This window comes from Trichosurus vulpecula, chromosome 5, assembly GCF_011100635.1.
Source record: "Trichosurus vulpecula isolate mTriVul1 chromosome 5, mTriVul1.pri, whole genome shotgun sequence".
NCBI lineage: Eukaryota > Metazoa > Chordata > Mammalia > Diprotodontia > Phalangeridae > Trichosurus > Trichosurus vulpecula.
This window is the reverse complement of record NC_050577.1, coordinates 258028748-258049651: the sequence shown is the minus strand read 5'-3', so window position 1 is coordinate 258049651 and position 20904 is coordinate 258028748. Positions and strand designations below refer to the sequence as shown.

At 36.2% G+C, this 20904-nt stretch overlaps 1 protein-coding gene and 1 pseudogene across 3 annotated transcripts in view; both read left to right on the top strand.

Annotated features, from left to right (window-relative positions):
• The window catches only part of MON2 (MON2 homolog, regulator of endosome-to-Golgi trafficking), a 142295-nt gene that overhangs the window by 103906 nt on the left and 17485 nt on the right, over positions 1-20904 (top strand). For all 3 annotated transcript variants that reach the window (XM_036758374.1, XM_036758375.1, XM_036758373.1), the window contains 5 exons: positions 5179-5369; positions 9003-9063; positions 10666-10789; positions 15206-15413; positions 18263-18345. In XM_036758374.1, coding sequence (XP_036614269.1) covers positions 5179-5369; positions 9003-9063; positions 10666-10789; positions 15206-15413; positions 18263-18345 — 667 coding nt within the window. The remainder of the gene's footprint in view (positions 1-5178; positions 5370-9002; positions 9064-10665; positions 10790-15205; positions 15414-18262; positions 18346-20904) is intronic.
• LOC118850092 lies at positions 19091-19943 on the top strand (annotated as a pseudogene).

The following is a 20904-nucleotide window of genomic DNA, read 5'->3' as shown; positions in this document are numbered from 1 at the left end:
TTAATTCTCAACTCCCCCCCCCCCCCGCAAAATCTGCACTAAAACCAAAATGTATCAATGTAATGCTTTTTTAAAACATTTCTAGATAAAATTTTTTCCTTTCCTGGCAAGAGGTTATGTTCATTCACTAAATGTATAAAAGAATAAATTTCTTTTATGATTTACATTTCACTTTCTTCCTTGATAAGTTTCTTTCAACCTCTATTAAACTTGAAAAACCCTTTATTCAAAATTATATTAATTTCTCATGACATAATGGATTAAGGCCTGACCTCAGGGCAATCTGTTTTCAACTGCCAATTCGGCACAAGTCACTTAAGTGCTACACACAGGCAGATCTCTAAGAATCTAAGTTGTACAATGTTTTTTGTTTCTGCATTGGTGGAAGGAGTTTCCTCAACAGAATTTTCCTATACCTGTGAAACCACAAGTCCTATCCAAATATAAAAATATATATATTTAAATGGTGATGTAAAGAATTTTAATCAACAAACAAAAAAACCCCCAGTGAACTAAGGAATTGACATGGAGTAAAATTTAATATGATCATTTGTCCTTTTTCTATTTAAAAATGTTTTTATGCCAAGTAGAAGCAACTACTAGACTATAAATTCTTTCATACTCTATTATAAGTTATTTGAGTTCAAAAGCAATGCATGCTTTTGTAACCCGCAAGACACTGAACACAATACCTTGTACTTATTAGCAAATGAATAAGAATTCATAATGCTAGTAAATTATAACAATATGTGACAGCATTATGAAACTTTAAGATTTTATTGTATTAATTAAGGAAGTTAATAAACTTGAGAAACCCTCTTCTCTGTGCTCTCAGGTAAAAGAGTAACCCATATCCATACTCTCTGCTACTAGAATTGAACTGAATGGGTATTAAAACTGAAGCTTGCTTTTCTAAGGTTGAAAAAATCCAGTATATTTGTTGACTTGAAGGTTCTATAACCTAATTCATTCTTAATAATGTTTTTTGGCATACACTGTTTCAAATTTGGCTGATCTGCCATCTTTCCATTTAATTCAGGAATATCTGATTAAAAAGTAAAGTAAGGTTTAACTATTTAACTATTTCTGTTAAGTATAAATGGATCCAACAGCAACGTAACAAGGACCAAAAAGAAGTAAGGTGCCAAGCCAATTGTCCAATTACAGAGGTCCATTATACTAGTTCAATAGGTTCTTCATTCCTTTTATTAAGGGGATTTGTTCTGCGAACTTTAGATTCAGTCAAAGGGCTGCACTTCTGGACCTAGAGGGCCATATGTGGCCTTGAGGCCTCAAGTTCCCCACCCCGACTTAGAGCAATAGGTTTCTGCTAGAGAAAAGCACATTTAGGTTTTATGTAAGGAAAAATTTCCTCAAAAAGTATAATCACTCCCCCAGGAGATAGTATTCATTCATTCATTCTCTCTCTCTCTCTCTCTCTTTGCTAGATTATTGTCCTTGTTTCATTCCCAGTCTGTTGGTATATCTCAGAGTTCTGCCATAGGCCCTCCTCTTTTCCCTCTAAACTCTCCCGGTGAATTCATTAGCTCCCATGAGTTCAGTTACCATCTTTGTGCAGGTGATTCTTAGATATTTATATTGGCCCAAACTCTAGTTCTATATTACAAGCTGCCTATTGAATATTTCACATTGGATATACTTGGCATCTCAGACCCAATAAGTCTAAAACTGAACTCATCTTAACCCAAAACGCTATTTAGCCACTTGCCCTTTTCTTTTGAGCATCCTATTGTCACCCTAGTCATCAAAGTTCACCTCAGAGTCATCTTTGATTCCTTAACCTTCCTCTCTTCACATATTCATTCAGTTGCCAAATATTGTCTGTTCTTCCACCACAACCTCTGTTAAATCTATCCCCTTCTCTCTACTCATAGGCCTACTCCACTAGCTTAGGTTCTCACCTGAATTATTGAAAATGCTTTAAAGATCTTTTCTGTTCTTCGTTTATTTCTTGTCCTTGCTTTTTAAACCTTAAATACCTTTTAGATAATTTTATTTGGGTTGCTCACTGAGAGCCTTCTTTGAACTTGTTGCTATTTTATGAGGTTCATCATCTTCCATCATCCTCCTCTGTAGGATTTTATAAATGAGTTTAAATTCTAGAGGTATATTAGCCTTGACTGCCTTATTTCTGTTGTTTACTAGCTGTAAAGTGTTCTATAGGCTTTTTTGGTGTCTTGTGCCAGTTGATTTACGTCATTTGAACTTCCTTAAGGAAATGGTAATTTTTTTATGTCTATTGTTTTACCTCCCCTTTTCGATGATCAATAGCTTTTCTAAATAGATCAGGTTGAAGTTATTTCAAATATATGTTGTATTTTTCATTTTTATTCTTCTAGTTTGGTATTGATTTTCATGTTTACCCTAAGTAGTGATTTGACATCACACAGATAGATGACTGAATAAGAAATGACTTTCATATTGTTAAGCAGTTGTTTACTATTTATTAAAATATAATCAGTTTTCTTTCCTCCTGCTGTCATTTGATGCTTTGCCTCTAAACTTATCCTGTATCTACTCTGAATGTATTTTACATTTACCTGTTTATGTCTCCAGAATTAGAATTAAGCTCCTTCAGCTGTTCTTGATTTTTCTTTGTATCCTCAACATTAAGCACAGTGTTTGACATACAGTTAAGTGCTTAATAAGCGCTTGATGATTGATGGTTTGTTTGCCATATCCAATGTCTCCTGCTCTTTTCTCAAAGAAAATTCATAACACGTATTGTGACACCCCTCTATAGTCTCTAATCCTTTGGACTCTTCTTTCTTATTCCTGAACCATATTTTCCAATATTTATAATCTTCTCCTGTACCTTTTGCCTTGAAATCACCAAGCATTTTAGCATGTTGATTTGATATAGAGGATATTATTAAGTTCCTTCTAGAATTTCTCTACTTCCTCATCTTGTACAACAGATTTTGGTTATAGAAGCAAGAAGTTATTTTCAGTTGTTCCTTTTGCAAATTCTTATCGTGAGCACTGCAATATGAGGTCACCAAATGTGCCAAGAAATGATGTTTTTTGTTATTTTTAGATACATAATAAAACCATGGAATGCTAATGATATTGATGCAAAAATAAATATTTAAAGAAACAAAGGAACATCAATGGATCTAATAAATACATAGAAAAGAGTAGAAGGAAATATAAGTAAGAAGGGAAGTTTTATTACTATTGTATTGAGTTTCATATACTCTAAAAGCCTTTTGTGGTAGAAATTCAGTTTTGTAAAGAATATTCATTTTCTGTTCTTTATTTCTTGAAATGTTGATGTTTGTTGATATTTGTCAGGTTGGTAATAAGAAAGAAAAATAACTGTCAAAGGGCTGCACATGATCAAAACATTTTATCTTTTTCTTTGTTCCTTGGGTTAACACAGCCACATGGCCAGCCCACTGGTAATGAGTCTCTCTTTATGTAACTAGCTTGGTCCTCAGAAAACAAATATGATTTAATGGCGGAACCAAACACATACCCTTTCCAAATATTATAGAATCCACCAGAGCTTTAACTCAATTGGCATAGCCTTCAAAAAGTTGTAGGCAGCTCTACAAAACAATGAAACATTGAAGTAGGAATTTGTAGATTTTAAACATACTTAAACTATTTTGGCACATATAAAGACTAAATATATTACATCTAAAATTTATCATGAAAGATAACATAAAAGTATTTACAGTTTATCAGAAGAATTCAAAGGTAATACCCTTTTCCCAGCAGATAAATGAACAAAGGATATGGAAATTATATGTTGTCTGTCAATTGAAAAAATGTTCATCTTCACTTATAAGAGAAATGTGAATTAAAACAATGTAATGGACCATCTCAAATTCATTGTCGGCCTCACTGTGGAGAAATGGGTACAGTCATATGTTGCTGGTTGATTTGAACATTGATGGTTAACAGTTTTGTAATACACTAAATGTTTTTAAATTAATCATACCCATTGATCTAGTAATCCCACGATTAGGACTATGCCCTTAAAGTATTATAAAAAAGTAGAAATAAGTTTTGTGCTCTAATATACTAATTGTAGGTAGCATTATTATTAATTACCAAATACTTGGAAACAACCTAAGGTTCCAACAGTTGAGAAATGACCCAAAAAAACCCAACACGCTCTCATATGTTCTGTGTGTGTATATGTGTATACACACATACATATACACACACCTATATATCACATAATGAAATATTGTGATATTAAGTGACAAGTATCAGTAGTATAAAGGAGTCTTGGGGGAAAATTACGAAATAATGCAAAGAAAGCACAGCTAGAACATATATGCATATACACATACGTATGCACATGGATGCATATACACATACATAAATATGCAGTGTGAATAGTAACATTTTATACACAAATATTAAAGAGACAAAAATAAAACAGAAGGGGACACAAAAGATATCATGTTTTTTAGTATTTAAATTCATTTTAATTGTATAGGGTACTGAATATCAGTTGGATTGGTTTTGTTAATTTCAAAATAAAATGGGGGGAAGAGGGTTTTCCCCTTAAATATCAGTGAGGTATATTATAGCCAGTTAAGGTATGGAGATGGTGTTAAACAGGGTCTCAAGAGATGAAAAAGCATGAAGATAAGGAGAAAGAATTACATTCAGGAGAAAACTATAATCCTTCATTCCCCACGTTTAACAGATAGGAGAAGGTACCTATCTCCCATTGGGAGAGAAGTGCAGAGAGGTACAAATAGAAAATGAGAAGAGGAGGAAGAGAAAATTAAAAATGTAGAGAGCTCAATCATCGTGATGAGTCATAAAGTTCTTGTCAGTCTCCACTATTTATTTGGTTAATCTGTTGCCGAAAAAGTTAATACCTTTTGTCACTTACTGAAAATCTGACTCGTTCCTGGCCAGCAAATCATTCCAGAGGACATATTTTGTGGGCTAAACAACAGGGTGAGGTATAAATTGAACTAATAGACGAAATGAGTACAACTTCTGCTCTACAGAATGAGTTTTCAGGACCGTATATTTTCAGTGAATTTAAAGTTTGGTACAATGAAAAAATAATACGTCTGCCTGTTTACATGTAGGATGTTAAAAACATAATGAAAAACTCTGTATAAGCAATTCTTTTTATACATTTTTATAATAATTGGTTTTCAATGTAATCTATTTTTTTAATAGACTCTTAGGATACCTCTTAGTTTGAAGTATTCCTGCCCTTCTGAAACCACGTGGAAGTTGGCAGTATCTTCTCTGCTCAAAGTTCTGTCTATTGGACTACCTGTTGCAAGACAGCATGCTTCTTCTGGGAAATTTGACAGTATGTGGCCAGAACTAGCCAGCACATTTGAAGACTTTTTATTCACTAAAAGGTCAGCTCATTAATTTTTAATTAGAAACTTTTTTTAAAAAATAGCAAATTGTTATATCTCCAGCTGGTTTTTTAAGTACCTATTTGTATTTCATTCATCAGGAATGCTAAGTGAACACTCTCAAAACAGAATTAGATAAGTTATTTATTAATTGGATGTTATTGTTTAGTTTTTTCAGTCATATCTGACTCTTTGTGACCCCATTCAGGGTTTTCATGACAAAGATACTGGTGTGATTTGCCATTTCCTTCTCCATATTACAGATGAAGAAACAGAGGTAAACAGGGTTAAGTGACTTGCCCAGGGTCACAGCCAGTAAAGTGTCTGAGGCTGGATTTGAATTCAGGTCTTCCTGACTCCAGGCCCAATACTCTATCTACTGCACCACCTAGCTGCCTCTATTAATTGGACACACGATTTATTATATAGTAAATTATCTTTTTGACATTTTATTCTATAGGCTTTGTTGACATGCGATACAAATCGATATAGCCCTGGTTATAAAAGTTTAGTGGTTAAAGAACTATGATTTTGTCCCTATAAGAAAGATACAAGAATTCGTGAAAAGATGAAGGAAGTAGACTTGTGTTTGACAGATGGAATCCTAGAGTTGTTATTCAGCCCTCAAAAGGGATCTTAGAAGTCCTTTCATCCAGTCCTTTCACAGATCTGAAACTGGGAGGAACCTCTGAGATCCTCCAGTAACCTCATTTTTTCAGATGAGGAAACTGAGGCCAAGGGAAGTTAAGTGACTTACCCAAGGTGACAAAAGGAGTAAGCAACAAAAGGCATGATTTGAACCCAGGCCCTCTGACTCCAGAGCCAGTATATTTCCCCCAGTGTATTTCAGTGTTTTCATTTTATAGGTAGGGAAACGGAGGGCCCAAAAGGTAAGGAAAGTTAGACCCTAGGAAAGAATATCATATGCATGTATTTATACATCTGTATATACATTTTGAAGCTCCTTTGTCTTCTGATCTAAGATAATCTGGAATCTGCAACAAGCCAGGCTATCCAGGGAGAGGAAATATTTAAGGTCTAAATTTGCTAACCGCTGAGTTTTGACTGATCTCTCATACCTCTGGTGGCCATCAATCCTTAGGTATCTTCTGTTCTCTTTTTTGTCTTATGTGGTGAAAATGTATCATGTGAGGACTTGTATGCAGGAGTCACCAAGTATTTATTTAGTGCCGTGTCGGTGTCAGACCTTGTGCTTAAGTGATGAGGATATAAAGAAAGGCAAAACCAGTCTTGGCTCTCAAGGAGCTCATAGTCTAATGGAGGAGAAAGCATTCTACAATCCTAAAGTCTGGACACATAGGCAGTTGACGGCAGTATGGAGTTATTGCATCAAGTTGCCGTGAATCTTGCAACCTTTGCATCACAAATGATGGAAATTTGTTAATATTCCAATTAGATAAAATGTTGAAAATTTCATTCATTTCATTTCTTGAAAATATGCATTTTTGCCTGTATGTTCAAACTTTAGGAACACCTTGTACAACTACGTATCCATGAGATACTGGACAAGATAAATTGGGGATCCACAGAGGGAAGGCCCTCATTCTACATATGTTCTATTGTATAGCAAGAATTTACTGCCACAAAGCATGGTTGCTAGGCTCTTCTTGGGCTTCATTTCCTTATCCATAAAATAAGGAACTTCATTCTAACTCTTTATTGGCCTTTTCTAATAATTAATCATTATTAATAATTATAAATAATTAAATTATATAAAGAATAATTATAAATAATGATTAATTTACTTCTCAAAGATAGATAAAGCCAAAAGAAAAAAGTAAAACAAAGCAAAAAATCACCCTTAAATATGGAAAGATGTGCTCTACTCCACATTGACAACAAATCCCTTTCACACCTGTTCTTCTTGTCCTATTCTTTGAGTTTAAAAGCAAAGTTTGTGTGTTTTTCATATCAGCACGACATTGATACTCACTGTATTTCTTAATTGCTCTGTGCTTTAAAGTTATCTGGATTTTTTTTTCTTTGATTCTCAGAGCTTCCAGTAATCTCTGATCTTTTGAGAAGAAATCTCTCTTTGGAAATAGCTTACAGTCTTCTTTAAAACTGCTCTATCTTTAGTAGTTAAGGCTGATGATATTATGTCTGTCTCAGCAGCTGATTTGACAGGTTGTTCATTTTTATTAATGTAACCCATGGCCCAGGACTACAGCCATGGGTTTACAAGGACAAATTTAAGTGATTCTCACAAATCACTCTTTTTGGCTTTTGCTCCTACCTTGGTTTTCCCTTGGGAAAATCAGAATATAACTTGTGTCTGAGTGACCACAGAATGTGTAAAATAACATTCAGCTGCCATGCATCTACCTGAGCTAAGGCTTAGAATACATCAAATATATGGTAGCCTCAATTTAACTTGTAAGGAAAAACTTCCAACCAATTAGAGTTGTCCAGAAATGGAGTAGGCTGCCTTGTGAAGTGTTTGCTTCCTCCACACTGATGGTCTCAAGTGGAGTGGAATAACACGTGTTAGGTTTGTAGCAGGGGCTCTTGTTCTGGTATGGGTTACTCTAGGTAGCCTCTGAAGTTCAGGGTTCTGTGAAACCAACAAAAGTCACAAAACAGAAAGGATACTCACCCAAAAGTCATAAGACAATCCAAGGCAATTCTTCCCTTCCCAGTGGGCCTCCATACCATCACCCCCCTCCCTGGACCTGTATAATCTTGTAGACTCATAGCACCAGCCTAGGTTGGGGGTGGAGGGCCCACCACCACTACCCTGCCCATAAGGGGAAGTGATTTAAAGTTGATTATAAGTTGACCCCTCTTGATTAGCCGTAACTTCTCAGAGACCTATATGATTGTCTTCATCACCTTATACCCTAGTTGCATTTTCCTCAAAAAAGGGGATGTGTGGGAATTTGAGTTCATTAGAGAGTCTTCTTTTTTTTTCCATATAACTCAGTGAGAGTGAAGGACAAGGTTTGGTTTTTGTCTCGACATTACTAAGAGCTATATTCTTGCTATTCCTCAGTTCCTACTTGGTACCAGAAATTCCTGTTTTCTCCAGGAATTTGGTACTGCCCAGGAACTCCTCTCTCATACTACCTATGCCTCTCTACTACTGACTGGTATTTTAGGTGTAAAGAGGTGGCTGAGGGGGTGGCAGCAAGACCGTGACTGGACTTTGGGTCTTTGCTTTGGAGTGTTTATACCTTGTACTGGGTGATATCTTCACTGTCAAAACAAACACCTCATGATGTAGCAATAAAAACTCACATCAGTGCCTATATGAATAGCCACTTAAATTTATCTGTACCTTTAAACATTGTTGAAAACCAATTATATTTGTAGCTCCATAAATTTAATCAAATTGAGCTTGGGCCCAAGATTTATAGAGAGACCCTCTCAGTAGCTTTTAATTTAAAGTCATTTTTATTAAATGAAGTATTTAATATTATAGATTTTATATACTCCATAAAATACTTTAAAAAAAAGTATCCTAGCATAGAAAGAATTTTTTCCCAGCAATTTTCTTAGAATACTCTTTATTTAAATATTTTATTACATAATTACTTTTCCAATTTAATTCTCAGAGTTTGTAGTTTCTTTTAAAAAGCTAAAATTCAGGGGTTTTTTTAAATTTTTTTTTAGCATACCTCCAGATAATCTTTCTATTCAAGAATTTCAAAGAAATGAAAGTATTGATGTTGAGGTAAGTAGTTTTTCATAAATGCTTTTTATATGGCTTCACGTTGAATCATGCAAGAGAATTGTTTAAACTCTAGAATTATCTAAGAATAAGGTGAAAGTTAAGACTTATTTTTCAGTGAGTTTAGCAAAACCTGCTTCCTTTATCATTTCTTATAGTCCATCAAAGTTTGCATGAGGACTGAATAGTAATAGATCACATTGTATAATGTTTTTTAAAATGTTTACATTTTGTGTTCTGGGATCTAATTTTTGTTTGTTTTCATTTTGGTCTGGACCTGTGATTTCATCTGCATTAGGAGCTCCTAGATAGGAAACTCCCTCTAGTGAGACAAGTCAACTACAGTGCCTTAAAATTAGAGAGTTGCCTGAATGCATGGAGAGATTGTGCAGTGTCCTATGTCAGCTATCAGTCTTTGAAGAGAATGGGCCTTCCACCCTGGTCTCACCTTTGAGCATGGCCCTAGTCACAAAATATTTTGCATATGTTATCTTATTTGATAATTACTTATTGAAGACTAATCATTTGTTTTACTGTTACCAGGCAGTACCATCAACTGGTTGTTTTTAATGATAACAAAACAGTTGGATTAAGTTTTACATCTTTAGTCTATTGATGTTGGTCCTATAGACACAGCATACTAGAGTTTTTAAGTAAATAGTAAAATTTCTTGAGAAGTTTATAGAATCCTTGGGGGTTTTTTGCTTTTAAGTAAATTGAATGGGATAAATCACTTTAAATTATTCATTCTAAAATGCAGTGGCTGTCATAGTAATGTATTTTAAAAGAAGATGATGTTGCCTTATGTGTCCTAATTGTATTAAAATTTCAACTTCCAGAAGTTAAGGGAACACTAAATGCATGTGGTAATGCTTTTTAAAAAATTATAATAGCTCAGAATTATGTAACATTAGTTTTCAAAACTCTTTGTATGCATTATATAATTTAATTTTCACAGCTAACCTGTAACATGGGTAGTATAAATAATATTGTCTCCATTTTCTAGAAAAGAAAATTGAAACTTGAAGAGGTTGTGATTTGCCCATGGTCAAAAAAGCAGGGTTGGGATTCAAACTCAGAGCTTCCAATTCTATGGCACATGTTCTATCCATGGTGACCTTTCTGTTATTACTAAATACATACTCATTTTCTCCAGGCTTTTTGTAAAATCTTATATTAGATGTTGGCCGTGATAGTGTTTTGGAGTTTGCCATAATCATATTGTAGAAAGTTGTTAAATACATTGATAGTTTTCCTTTCTAGCCCCTTCATACCTTTGGAGATGAGTATTTACTTCATCAACAGTGAAGTTACAGCAGTTTTCTAATAGATTTGTAACAGATAGCTAGACTAATACTCATTGTCATTTATGGTCATGCTACTTAGGTTGTACGTGAAGAACATTTATGCCACTGAGGGTTCTGTGACTCCTTTTTAAGAGAGTATGAGAGAGAGAGAGAGAGAGAGAGAGTGTGTGTGTGTGTGTGTGTGTGTGTGTGTGTGTGTGTGTGTGTGTGTTTACAGATGGAGAGAAAGTAAAAAAACGAGTGAAAGTCATTCACTTTCAGGGGAAAAACACATTTAAATGTGTTTAATTTGTTTTAGGTGGTACAGCTGATCAGCACAGAGATACTGCCTTATGCTAATTTTATTCCCAAGGATTTTGTGGGCCAGATAATGACTATGCTTAATAAGGGCTCCATACATTCTCAGTCATCTTCATTTACAGGTATGTTACTTGAATGATAAAACAAACCAGTGCTGATCAGTATTAGAGTACTTTTAGAGCAGCCTAACAAAAACAATGTGATTATAGAAAATTATGAGCCATATACCAGCAGTCTCCATACAGTGTAGCTTGGGGTTGGAAGACAGAAAACTCAACTAGACTAGGTGAATGTATAGTGAAAATTTTTTATGATATGTTCATATATACAGATCCAGATGAGTTGAATTTTCATACTTAGGAAGGAGTTTGATGTAGAAGGCACATTGGATCTGGAATTTAAAGACTTGAGTTCAAATCCTAAGTCTTAGTTCTTAGTACCTTTGTCAGACTAATGAATCCCTCAGCTTCTCTGGGCCTCAGGTTCCTTATCTGAAAACTGAGGGATTGAACTTGACCTCTGTGTTCCCTTCTGGCTTTTAATCCTATGATCTTGTTTTTCCATTAGCTATTGATTTTGAAGATTCAGGGACTAGAATTTATAAATCAGTAAATTTACATTCTACATAAATACAAAAATAATTGAAAGCAACAATCTGTACTTAGAAGACAGCAGACAATGCAATAATAATCATTAAATTTTGTTATACTACAAACTTCATACAAAACTAATCTGTGAGACAGAATTACAATTGAGAGAAACAGCAGACACGGTATCTTGACTTCTAACTGTGTCTAGTGTTTTATCAGTAAAGTGGAAACCTTAAAACTATTATTAGTTCATTGTAGCTAACTCGGAGACAGTTGATGGTGTTTTATTCCTGGTCAGATAATGTTTAATATTTGAATGACCTGAATGATGGAATAGAGAAAATAAACAATGAGTATACTATTTACACCAATCAGTATATAATATTTCGAATGTACCCAGTAGCTCTATACTGTGTTCTCTGTCTCTGTGGCTCCCCTAACTACTGCCTCTCCCTCCTCCCTCTTTTTCATTGTCTCCCTACTCTTCATCTCTTTCCCTCTTCCTGTCTCTCTCTCCTTCGCCCTTTCTCCATCTCTTCTCCTTTCTCTCTCTCTGTATTTTACCTCCTTTCCTCTCCTCTCACTCTCCCCTCTTCCCTTTTTCCTCTTGTGGATTCAGTTGTCACTTTTATAGATGACTCTCAGATCTGTATATCCGGCCGCAGTCTCTACCATAAAATCCAGTCTTCATATTAGCATAGTCTAGCATAGTGCTTTACACATCGTAAATACTTGAGTGAATGAATAAATTAACAAATATTAGGAAGTTAATTAGGAATTGGTTTTTGTGTTGTATTTAACCATTTTCTTGGAAATAAAAAGAATGCTAGAATAGTTCTCTTTTTCTGAATATGTGTCATAACAGTGTAACTAACTCTCTAGAGTATGCTCATACGAAAGTTTTATTTTGATTCTTATTCATCAGACTAGTTGCTTTTCCCACTAGATGGCTCTCCTGTCTTCACTCATTCCTAAAGTAGTTATACAATTTAACCAATAGGTGGTACTGTACTCTTTTCAGAAGAAAACTGGCTCTTTTAACACCTGTCCAGGATGACTTTTAAAAATTAGCATCCACCCACTAGCAATAATAATATATATGATATTTTGATATTCACTTTTTGGTATATAAAGCCAGTTTTGCTCACAGCAGGTCTATGGGGTGGTGAAAGTAGTATTATCTCCATGTTCAGGTAAGGCTCATAGCATTAATCAGTCAGTTTTCCACTGCTGATATATGTAAGTGCCTCCACTAAAACCTGCATATTCTGACCCTAAGCCTAATGCTTTCTCCACAACACCATCTTCCTTATCTTTGACCAAATAGCCTTGTAAAAATCTTGAAAAAAAAATAAGAAATATTTATTTTTACTTAGCTTTTTAGTCTTATTTGAGTTGAGAAAAGATTTGTCCTTTCTCTTTGTGAAGACTCTACATGTGTCGTTAATATCCTGTCCTTTCCCATATCTACTAGATTGTCCCTTCTGTCATCCCATTTTTCTTTCTGATCTTCTCTCCTTATGTACTAGCTCTTTCCTGTTGCCTTCAGGCTTACCCAAGTCTCCCTCATCCTCAAAAATATTTCCTCTCAAGTTGTCATCCTTTATCCCTTTCTCTGGCAAATTCTATAAAAAATTATTTACAGTTATTTCTCCTATTTCCTCTCTTCTCACTTAATCTTCAACTCTTTGAAACCTCCAGGTTTCAACCTTATCATTTCAAAGGAAATTCCTCCCTCCAGAGTTAATCAGTAATCTCTTAATTGTTAACCTAATGAACTTTTCTCAACCCTTTGTGACTTTGGTGCTCCATTGACACTGTTGGCTACTACCATCTCCTGGATGGGTCTTCTCACTGGGTTTGGTGATTGTTCTCCTTTCTGTCTCCTCATGATCCAAATTCCTCACACCTCCCAACTGAGCAGTCCCCAAGGTTCTGTGGGGCCCTCTGTTCTTAATATATACTCTCACCTTCTCAACACAGATGACTCACAGATTTATCTAGCCCCACTTTCTCCCCTGAGCTTCAAACTGGCTGCCTAGGTGATATCTCCAACTCAACATGTCCAAAACTGAACTCATTGTCTTCCCTCCTAAAATGTCCCTATTTTTGTCAAGTGTACCAGGTTCACTACCTTGGTGTTCAGGGCTCTCTGTTGCCCAACACATCCAGTGTTAAGCCACTTCTTGGCATTTCCGATTCCATAACATGCCTAAAAGATCAGTACTTGCCTGTTTACCTCTTGCATAGACTGTTGTAACAGCTTCTCAATTCGTCTCTCTGCCTAGATTCTCTTCCCATTCCAATCTGGTCTCCTTACACAGCTGCCAAAGGGATGTTCTCTAATCCCAAATCTGAGTGTGTCATTCCCCTGCTCAATGAACTCCGTGGGCTCCTTGCCTTAAGGATAAAATCATAAACTGCTTCATTTTTAAAACCCTCTAGCACCTGGTTCCAATCAGTCTTTCTATTTTGTTCTGCATTATTCCTTTTGCCACAAACCAGGGTGCAGTCTCACTGTCCTTTATCTCCACACAGCACTTCATCCTATCCCTACGCCTTTGCATGGGCCATCCCCCTCCCCTGGGATGTGCCCCCTCTTACTCTGCCTCATGGAATCCAGGCACCCTTCCTCATTCTCCCAAACTGCTAGTGTCTTCACCTCCTGACCATTTTGTACATGATTTGCACTTGTATACACGCAGTGCAACCCAGTAGAGAGAGTGCTATCCTTGAGTCCAGAAGTCTGGTGTTGAGTTTCTGCTTCGGAAACGTATTGCCTGTGTAATCCTGGGCAAGTCACTTCATTTCTCAGCTTTCTGGACAACTTTCTCCAGACTGTAGATTGATGAGAAGTTGCTAAGCTGCATTGGTAGAAGTAGTTCCTCACCCTGAGCTCTTCCTACTAGTGAAATCATAGGTCCAGTTCCTGTCCCCTGATGGAATGTATCCTGCTTGAGAATAGGGAGTATTGAAGGGCAGAGGATCAGAAAGAGAACAGAAATGTTGGCTGAAAATTTTTTATAGCTGAATATAAAAGAGTAGCGATTATATAATTATAGTCTTCTTGTTCCTCTTCCTTTTTCTCCTGTTTTGAGAAATGTAAGGCTTCTACTTCTACACTTCAGAAATCATCTCCTTCCATTAATTGGGGTAGACACTTCATTCAGTTAAAGACCTAGAGATTTGTTTTTCATACTTTTACTATCTCAAATGAGATAATAATTGTAAATCACTTAGCACAATGCTGGGAAATAGTAAGCACCATATAAATGTTAGCTATTATTTTAAAATTAAGTTAACCTGAGAAGAGCACAAATACAGTCATAGAAGGTAGAAACTCTTGGTGCTGGAAATTAAGTTAGTCTCACTTTGGACTCTATGGATTCTCACCTCTTACCCCTTGAGGAAATCACACACATATTCTAAACACTTCTTTACTCAATCAGATCTTATCAGGTCATACCACCCCCCCCCCCCCACCGCACCCCCGCCCCTTACCCACCAATCCTTTTTGATCTAACTCTCAAGCAAGACAGACTCAACTAAAACTAAAACTGGCTTCTCTTTCCCTATGAGAGACTTTGGAGCTAAGTACAAGGTTCTCAAAAGCGCTTCTTCTGATTTAGTCTAAGCAAAATTGTGTTGCTTTTTTTCTCTGCTAAATAAACATTTCCATGTAATAGCTCTTAATGAAAACATCATTTTCAGTAACAGTTTCTGTAACCTAGAAATATACTTCCTTATCATGAAAAGAGCTATATATAACTAGATTAATGTGCAACCATTTAAAATATTATCTGACATCCAATAATATAATCCAGACTATATTTTAATATCACTTATTTTAGAAGTCTACCAGAGTTGTACTTAAGATTTAATAAGAGCATTTTAGACTTCAGTATCTTATTTCACTATTAAATTAAAGATCATATATTATTTTTACAGAAGCAGAAATTGATATTCGAATGAGAGAAGAATTTTCTAAAATGTGTTTTGAAACACTACTCCAATTTTCCTTCAGTAACAAAGTGACAACACCTCAGGAAGGCTATATCTCACGAATGGCCCTCTCAGTGCTCTTGAAGAGATCTCAAGATGTCCTACATCGCTACATAGAGGATGAAAGACTCAGTGGCAAATGTCCCCTTCCAAGGTTCCATCTTTTATTTAATTTTACTAAAAATGCAGGCATACTCTTTTTACTTATCAATAAACAGTGATTATAATGGTTAACCACAATCTCTTTAGCATCAGAGTAAGATGTAAAGCAGAAAATCTGCAAGCATCTGACTTCTCTGTTCAGTCACCTATAGGTTGTGTTTATTGGTTAACTCTGTTTGAAATCTTGCTTTTTTTCCATTTTTTTTTACCCAATCTACTTAAGGCCACAGGTTTCCCACCTCTGCTCCAGCTCATCTGTGTCAGAAGTGATTACTATAGACACATTAACTAGAGCAAGGCTGTCCAAAACAGGGGCCATGCACCCCCATGTGGCCCTCCCGTGTGTTTCAACAATCCGGCTAGCAGCTGTTGTGGGGGTAAAAGACCAACACAAACCCAACAACAAGAACGCTACCAGCACGCTGCAAAAGCACAGGTTCTTTTGATCTGCTTCAGTAAAGAAAGCAACGTTAAGGGGTTGACAAGCTTACTTTAATTCAGCATAAAATACAATTCACTCAGTTCAGGGGAAAAAGCCAGCATCCTGAACTTCAGAACAAATACAAAGTACAAACATCGACAGACAGACCTTGTCTGATTCAAATCCCAATACATAGTTACCAGAGTTTGACAAAGTCCCAACATCCAGGTTACAAGCTAGAGGGCTCTTAGCTACAGCTGCCCAGAGTTTCCGCATCAGCACCAGCACAAGTGAGAGCCCTGTGCGAATGGCTCTGTCTTCTCTTCTTAAAGCATTTCAGACGTCATCAAACATCATCTGAATGACCAGAACTTAGGCTCCTATGATTGACTCTTGAGTTAGCGCCTCCCCTTAGTACCCTGGGAGCTTCACACCCACATAGGCTTAGCACCTAATAGGGGTTTGGGCCTGGGGCCTAGCACCTAGTAAGACTCAATGAAATACACTGAATTACTCAAAGGAAACAAAAGCCAAACTCTTCAAGGGCACTTGGTTGAACTAAGTGCTAAGAGCGCATTTTGCTTACCAACGCACCGTGTCCACCCCAAGCACAGAAATGGACACAAATGCTTTAGTTAAAGCATTTATGTCAATTTCCACACCCGTAGTAAACACAGGCGGACCACATAAAATCGCAGTGCAGGCCGCACTGTGGACAGCCCTGAACTAGAGGATAGGGCCAAGAATATCCAGACCAAACTCAATCACAGGGAACTATCAAGAGATCACAACCAAGGCTTACAGTGTGGCATTGAAACGGCAGACCACCTGCAAAGAGAGTATTTGGTACCTTTACTTGGTAGTGTCCACCAACTGACCCATGGTCATAAGGTAACTCACGGCTGCCACTGTCACCTACTTTTTAGAAGGTTCCTGAGATGCAACAACAGGAAAAGAAAAATTGGTAAAATTAAATTGTTAAAATTAGAGATGGGACAGATTTTGTTTAGATAGGTGCTTTAAATAAGTTTGAGAAGTGATGAAAAGAGGTTTCCAGGTAAAGGATAGGAAAACTGGACAGTTTCTTACTTCCTGAGTCATATCTTCTTCACAGGGTAGTATCACTACTTATTTTTAAGTGCAGTCAATCCTGGTATAATCCCATTTGTTTTAATTAAGTTATAGATTTTAGTTACGTTATAGCTTTAAGCTTATCCTTGGAAACAAGAAAGTCTGCAGTTGTTCCTAAAATCCATAATCTAATCTTTTCTCAAGTGGATTAAAATGATAAACCTTTCCGCCTCTGAAGTTGCTAGTGAGTTCTCTGTTCCTTAAAACACCCCTGCTGCTTTGACAGAAGGTCTACCAAGCTAGCCACTGCCATAACTATAGCAGTTTTCACATACCTGTATAACCCTTTGTAGGCACTTATTGACCAAGTAGTGTTTGTCATGGTTAGCAAGGTCTCATAATAGATTAAAGAAAGAACCTGACTTGGGCACTGGGAACAGGAGGCAGGCCCCTTATTTAGGAAGCTCTCAGAGCTCTATGAAGTAGCGTTAGTTTGTACTAACCTTGGGGAAAGGGGTACTTGTAACTAGCAATAATTGTTCCATATATACCTGGAAACTCAGAATGGGTCCTGAGATGCAGTAATGATTTTGTTGGGGGGTGGGAATGGGGGAGAAATCAATTTTAAACTGATTTCAATATCTGTTTTCTTAGGTTCATGGCTTTTAATTTAATTCATTTAATTACCTGATTTCCAAGTGTAAACTCAGATTATATGGCATTATCTCAATCAGCTGTCTAGTGTTTTGATGAAATTTATAGTCCATTTTCTAAGAAGTCATGGTACAAGAGACTAATAAAGTGTGCTTCATCCCTTAAAACAGAAAATCAGAGATGTATTTTTAAACACTGGTTCAGCTCAAGAATAATAACCCTAGTTTGTATCAGAAATGATTAGAATTGAGAAGAATATAGAAGAAAATTCTCAAAGTAGAAAAGCTCTGTTTTTCTGGAGAAAGGTTTAAAGGAACAAATTTGTGATGCTACCCTTTATTCACCTTTATTCATGATTTGTACCATCTCCAAATAGGAATACCCTGAGATTGGCCATTTGGAACAGTAGTGGTATCTTTGTTTGGGGGTAGGGAGGACTATAATCCTTTGGAGTTATAACTTACCTGATTTACTAACTTGAAGAAAATAGTATTCACTTGATGCTTATACTTTGCTCATATATTAGAATGTATTTTCCTGTGAAGGTTAAAAAGACAAAACTTTAAAATCGGCATATTTCACTTCGGATTCGTTTGCACTCAATATTGTTGAAAACCTTTCCCATTATTTTTCTGTTCCAATAAATAAGTTGTAAATTTATAAATTTTCACTGAAATAATTTTCTCTTCTTTTAGGCAACAAGTGACAGAAATCATATTTGTTTTAAAAGCAGTCAGTACCCTTATTGATTCACTTAAGAAAACTCAACCAGAAAATGGTAAGAAAACTTGTTTCAGATATAAAATGTTTTCATTCTGTCTTTGATTTAATTAGGTATCATTAATGTTTTATAGAATGTATTATCCATTAGCCCTATTTCATTAAGAGCCTTTGTCCACGTAAGGGACTTATTAAAGTTGAACTATTTACACTCCTACATGGAAAAATGATATTTGTAACTCATGAGACCTTTCTCAGTATTAGGGTAATTGAAGGGAAAATATATATATACACATATGTATGTGCGCATAGACTTTCAAACATCCTGATCCAGATCAAATGCCATCTCCTCCATAAAGCCTTTTGTGATCTCTCTTTTCTGAATTTCTATGATATTTTCTACTGTTCTTGTTTCATTTAAGGCATTCTACTTCATATTATAGATTTTTGCGGGAGCGATTTGTCTTCCTTACTAGACTCTGTCTTATCCATGTATGCATGCCCATCCTGGGAGATGCTCATTAAGTATAGTGAATGAAGGAGCAAATCACTTATAAATAGTTCTTATAAAATATTACATAACTAAAGGCAGTCATTTTTCCCTAGTATTCTGTTGATTTTGGGGTTTTTATCTTTTTATCTTCTCAATTTAATCCAAGCATGGTGGAATACTGAAAAGGCTGAGGTTGGTATCTCTTGAGCTCAAAGTTCTGAGCTACAACAGGCCATGTAGATTGGGTGTCCTCACTAAAGTTCAGTATGGGGAGGCGGAGCAGGTGGCACCTACTTTTCAGGCAGAGGCTATGGAGGGACAGGAGGAGGAAAAGGCTGACAAGATTGCCTCATGTTTGAAAAAGATTTTTGGTGATCAGCCCATTTCGAAATACGAAGTTGAATCCACAGACACAGGTATTTTATATCACCTTTCAGAATGTAACAAAGCACCAGACAGGGATGTCTCCTTGGTAATAGAAGACTTGAAACAGAAGACAAGAGAATATGAATCAGAAGCCAAGTATCTCTGAGATTTTCTCATGGAAAGTGCCAATCTGTCTTTCATCAGTCTCTCTAGTATCTTAATGTTTTAGTTGATAGTGCACTGGTGCTTGAAACAAAGGATACCTCCCTAGCTAGTTTTATCCCTGCAGTGAATAGTTTGGCTGCTGATCTTTTTAGCACCAAAGCTGGAAACGAAGAAATAGAGGTTGAATTGAGCAAACTGGGAAAAAAAAGAATCTAACTGCAACTTTAATACTAGAAAAATGTCTAAGAGAGGACCACAAGAAAGCAGAGCTGCATCTTTCCATGGAAAAAGCCGAAGTTGACAGTCGAATTTTGAATACAGATTTTCTAAAGGCCAAAACTGATAACCTCAAGTTAAGAATCAGAGCTGCAGAGGGGCAACTTTCAGCTCAGGGATGGATGCTTCTCTGTCTCATCAGTCATTGATGGCACTTTCAGAGAAACTAGCTGAACTAAAACAACAGACTGCACCTTTGAAGAAAAAAATTGGAATCCTATTTAGATTTAATGCCGAATCGTTCCCTTGCTGAAGTGAAAATAGAAGAAGCAAAGCAAGAACTGAATTCCATGGATGCTGAGCTCACAAAGACGATAGACATGATAGAATTGTTACCCTATCAAAGTAAACATTGATTTACCTAAAAAGTAAAGGGAATGGAGAAGGAACTAAAATTTTTGAGTGTATTTCCAATCTGCATTCCCTAATCCCTTCTTTCTGTATTCTTTGTGTGAAATGATAGTGTCCTTATTTATTTTTTTAAAAAAAGAAATTCCTATGTGTATGGCCTTTTTGTATCCAAATACATATTTCTTTAAACTGAAAATAAACTGTTATCTTGGTTGTCATAAAAAAAAAATATATATATATATATAAATATAAAGTTCAATATCAATTTAACAAGCCCTCAGAGGCAGGACAGCATCTAGAGGCTAAAGGAGGTACAAACAGCTCAGGTCTAAAATGGAATAGTTCACAGTTCCTGTGCCAGTCAGTAGAAGGATCAGATCCTTGACTAACCCCTGCACTTCAAGCCTGCTGAAGATGGAAAGACTCATTCTTAACAAGAACAATAATAAGCAATAATTTCAGTCATTTCCACTCTACACTCGAAAGATGGGTATGACACAAGATCTTATGGCAAGTGAAATTTTATTATGCTAGAGGGAATTTCTGAGTTAAAACTGTTTATCCCTGATTTTAACCCTTTGGCATTCAGAGCTGGATCCTGTTAGTAAGAGTGTTTTAATCAATTATGAGAAGTAATTTTGTTTCCTTAATATTTAGATCTCTTTTTTTTTAAATGACCTGATTTGTTATATGTCAAGAATCTCTGATTTTGTGAATGTAGGAACTCCGTCCACCAGTTTAGGTAAATTTTTGGAGAGTAGCCTGAGACCCAGAGATGCTGAGTTGATTAGCCATGCAGGGGTGGGGAACAGATTTTGTTCTGTGAAGTTTGCATTCAGTGAAAGGACCTCACTAGAGGGCCACGTGTGGCCTTGAGGCCCCAGATTCCCCACCCCGGGACTAGTGAGTCTCTTAGCTAGTAAGTGTCAGCTCATGTCTTCTTCACTCCCAAGACCAGAGCTCTCT